Source organism: Phascolarctos cinereus, unplaced genomic scaffold (assembly GCF_003287225.1).
Source record: "Phascolarctos cinereus isolate Bilbo 61053 unplaced genomic scaffold, phaCin_HiC Scaffold_726;HRSCAF=1367, whole genome shotgun sequence".
NCBI lineage: Eukaryota > Metazoa > Chordata > Mammalia > Diprotodontia > Phascolarctidae > Phascolarctos > Phascolarctos cinereus.
In genome coordinates, this window is record NW_027556098.1 from 352,025,720 (window position 1) to 352,028,519 (window position 2,800).

Genomic DNA, 2,800 nt, shown 5'->3' on the forward strand with positions numbered 1-2,800 from the left:
AAACCTCACCCACCCACCAAAATTAGTCTTAGTTCTTTCCTTTGGGCTAAACTAATTAATTTCCCAAGGTTCTCTTCACCTGATCTTTCAGATCCTTGAAGATAGTATTCATATCCCCTCTAAGTCTTCTCTTTCTTAGGCCAAAGATCTCTAACTCCTTCAGCCAATCCTCATATGGCATAATCTCCAGTCCTCTCATTATCTTGATGACCCTCTTGTAGACAAAGTAAGTTCTAGTTTGTTCCCATCAGAATTTGACCCTGAAAAGCATCTTTAGTAGCCTGCGGCGTATTTCCTTTGTCTTGATGGAGTAGATAATGGGGTTGAGCATTGGTGGCACAAAGAGGTAGAGGATAGACATGAGGATATGGACTACGTGGGGAAGGCTGCCGCCAAAGCGGTGCACAATGGACACACTCACCATGGGCACATAGAAGATGAGCACAGCACAGATGTGTGACACACAGGTGTTGAGTGTCTTGAGTCTCTCTTCATGGGAGGCAATAGCCAGTACAGAGTGGAGAATCATGATGTAGGAGAGGAAGATGAGTGCAGAGTCCAGGCCAAAGGTGAGGAGTACAATGGATAGACCATAGTGGCTACTGAGGGTGACATCAGCACATGCCAGTTTGATCATGTCCACATGCAGGCAGTAGGCATGAGAGAGGACATTTCGTGTGTGGCAGAAGGGCAACCGCTGAAGGAGCAAAGGGAAGACCAGGATGAGCAGGAAGCTGCGGAGCAGTGTGGCCAGCCCCATGGCAGCAATGTGGGCATTGGTGAGGATTGTGGCATAGCGAAGTGGATTGCAGATGGCTACATAACGGTCTAGGCTCATGGCCAGCAGGATTCCAGATTCTGTCCAGGAGAAGAGGTGGATAAAGAACATTTGGGCCAGGCATCCCTCAAATGTCACCTCAGGAGCATGGAAGCAGAGGGCAGCAAGGACTGTGGGCAGTGTGGACAGTGAAACACCCAGGTCATTGACCGACAGCAAAGACAGAAAATAGTACATAGGTTGGTGCAGGCTCTGTTCTTCCTTGACAATGACTAGGATCAGGGCATTTCCCACAATGGAGATGGCATAGAGCAGGAGGAGTGGGATGGCCAACCAGGGCTCCATTGCTTCCAGTCCTGGGAATCCTGTTAGGATGAAGATAGGGGAGCCAGAGATGTTGTCCTGAGACCGCCCATGAGAGAAAACGTGGAGTCTATGTCAGCAACCAAAGTAACTTTCTGGAGATACAGAATGAGAAAAGGATATCAGACAACTTTCAGTTCAAGAGAAATAGGTGATCACTAAAGATAAGCAGAATGTATCACCAGTGTGTTGAGGGAAAAGTGATATGAGATAGCATATGTACTTAGGAAGCACGAGATAGTCAGAGTTCTTTCAATTTTTATTTGGTCTTCTATTCCCAAGGCTCAGTAGCATGGGAAAGAGTGTGAGAACCTCTAATGAGGAATGGAGAGAGATTTTTCGTGTGATGCAATAGAACAAATACTAGATTTGCAGTAAGTGAATCTGGATTCAAGTCCTGGCTGTGCCCCTAATATGTTTATCATTTTGAACAAATGCTGTCTGTACTCTAGGTCTTAGACAAAAGTTTTGTAAGACAACCTCTCTGAAGGATCTATATCCCCAGAGTTCACTGTCTTTTATGGCTTTCTGCTTGGATCAGATCTTCCCCATTATCTCTCTATTTTATATTCTCCAGACTTTTCATCTGTGACTTTGTTCTCTTCTCACAAGAAGCTTGTTATTATCTCATTCGGATAAAGGAGGAAACTGAGGACTAGAAAGATGTGTCAGTTTACTTTGGGAGTCTCACATGGTATTAGTGGCAAAGCCAGGACTAAAACCAAGGCCTCTCATTTCTAGATGGCAATTTATATTATTATCTACATAAATGTGTTTACATTTTCTTAAGTTCCATGTTTCATGAGAAGAGGAACAAATGTACTTTCAAGGACTGTCAGCAGCTCCTTTTCACTTCTAGGATCACATATAAAACCCTGTGTTTGTCATTCAAACATTCAAAGTCCTTCATTACCTTCTCCTCCTACCTTTCTAGTCTTCTCAGCCCTTACACATATCCTCCCCACACTTGCCCCCCATACTCTGAGATAACAATGATAATGGATTGCTTACTATTCCTTGAACAAGAAACTCCATCTTCCTATGCTGGGTAGTTTTTATTGGTTGTTTCCTCCTGCCTGGAATTGTCTCCCTTCTCATCTCTGGCTCCTGCCTCCTCTGGCTTCCTTCAGTTTCCAGCTAAACTCTCACCTTTTGTAAGATTCCTTTCCTGATCCCTCATAATTCTAGCGCCTTCCCTCTGTTGATTATTTCCAATTTGTCTTGTACATAGCTTGTCTATATGTAGTTGCCTACATGTTGTCTCTCCCATTAGACCGTGAATTCTTGAAATCAGAGACTTCTTTTTCTTTCTTTTCCCAGCTCTTAGCACAGTGCCTGGCACATAGAAGTAGATGCTCAATAAATGTTTATTGACTGAATGTCAATTAACTCTGAATATCCTGGGTATAGGGCAATAATAGGGTGATAGGCTTAGATGCCCTTATTCCCAAGGAAGAAGCAGGTATATTGTGGACTCAAAAAAGCAGGTTGTGATGGAGGAATATAGTATTTAAAGCAGGAAAGGAATTTAGAGGTCACCACCACTCTTTCTCCCTTCCCAAATCATTTTACAGAGGAGGAAACTGAGGCCCAGAGAGGGAAAGAGACTTTCAGCTTTCAGCTAGGAAGGCCCTGTTATTCTGACTCATTGACGTTTTG

General features: G+C 43.8%; 1 protein-coding gene across 1 annotated transcript; it reads right to left on the bottom strand.

Moving 5' to 3' along the window:
- Positions 1–247: 247 nt before the first annotated feature.
- LOC110195052 (olfactory receptor 51I2-like) lies at positions 248–1,193 on the bottom strand. The gene has a single exon (XM_020967709.2). It carries the CDS (start codon positions 1,121–1,123, stop codon positions 248–250), a length of 876 nt encoding a protein of 291 aa, XP_020823368.2. The 5' UTR covers positions 1,124–1,193.
- Positions 1,194–2,800: the final 1,607 nt, after the last annotated feature.

What these genes read in the sequence shown, in the direction of transcription:
- LOC110195052 (XM_020967709.2), bottom strand. Translation starts at nt 1,123, where the DNA reads ATGGAGCCCTGGTTGGCCATCCCACTCCTCCTGCTCTATGCCATCTCC.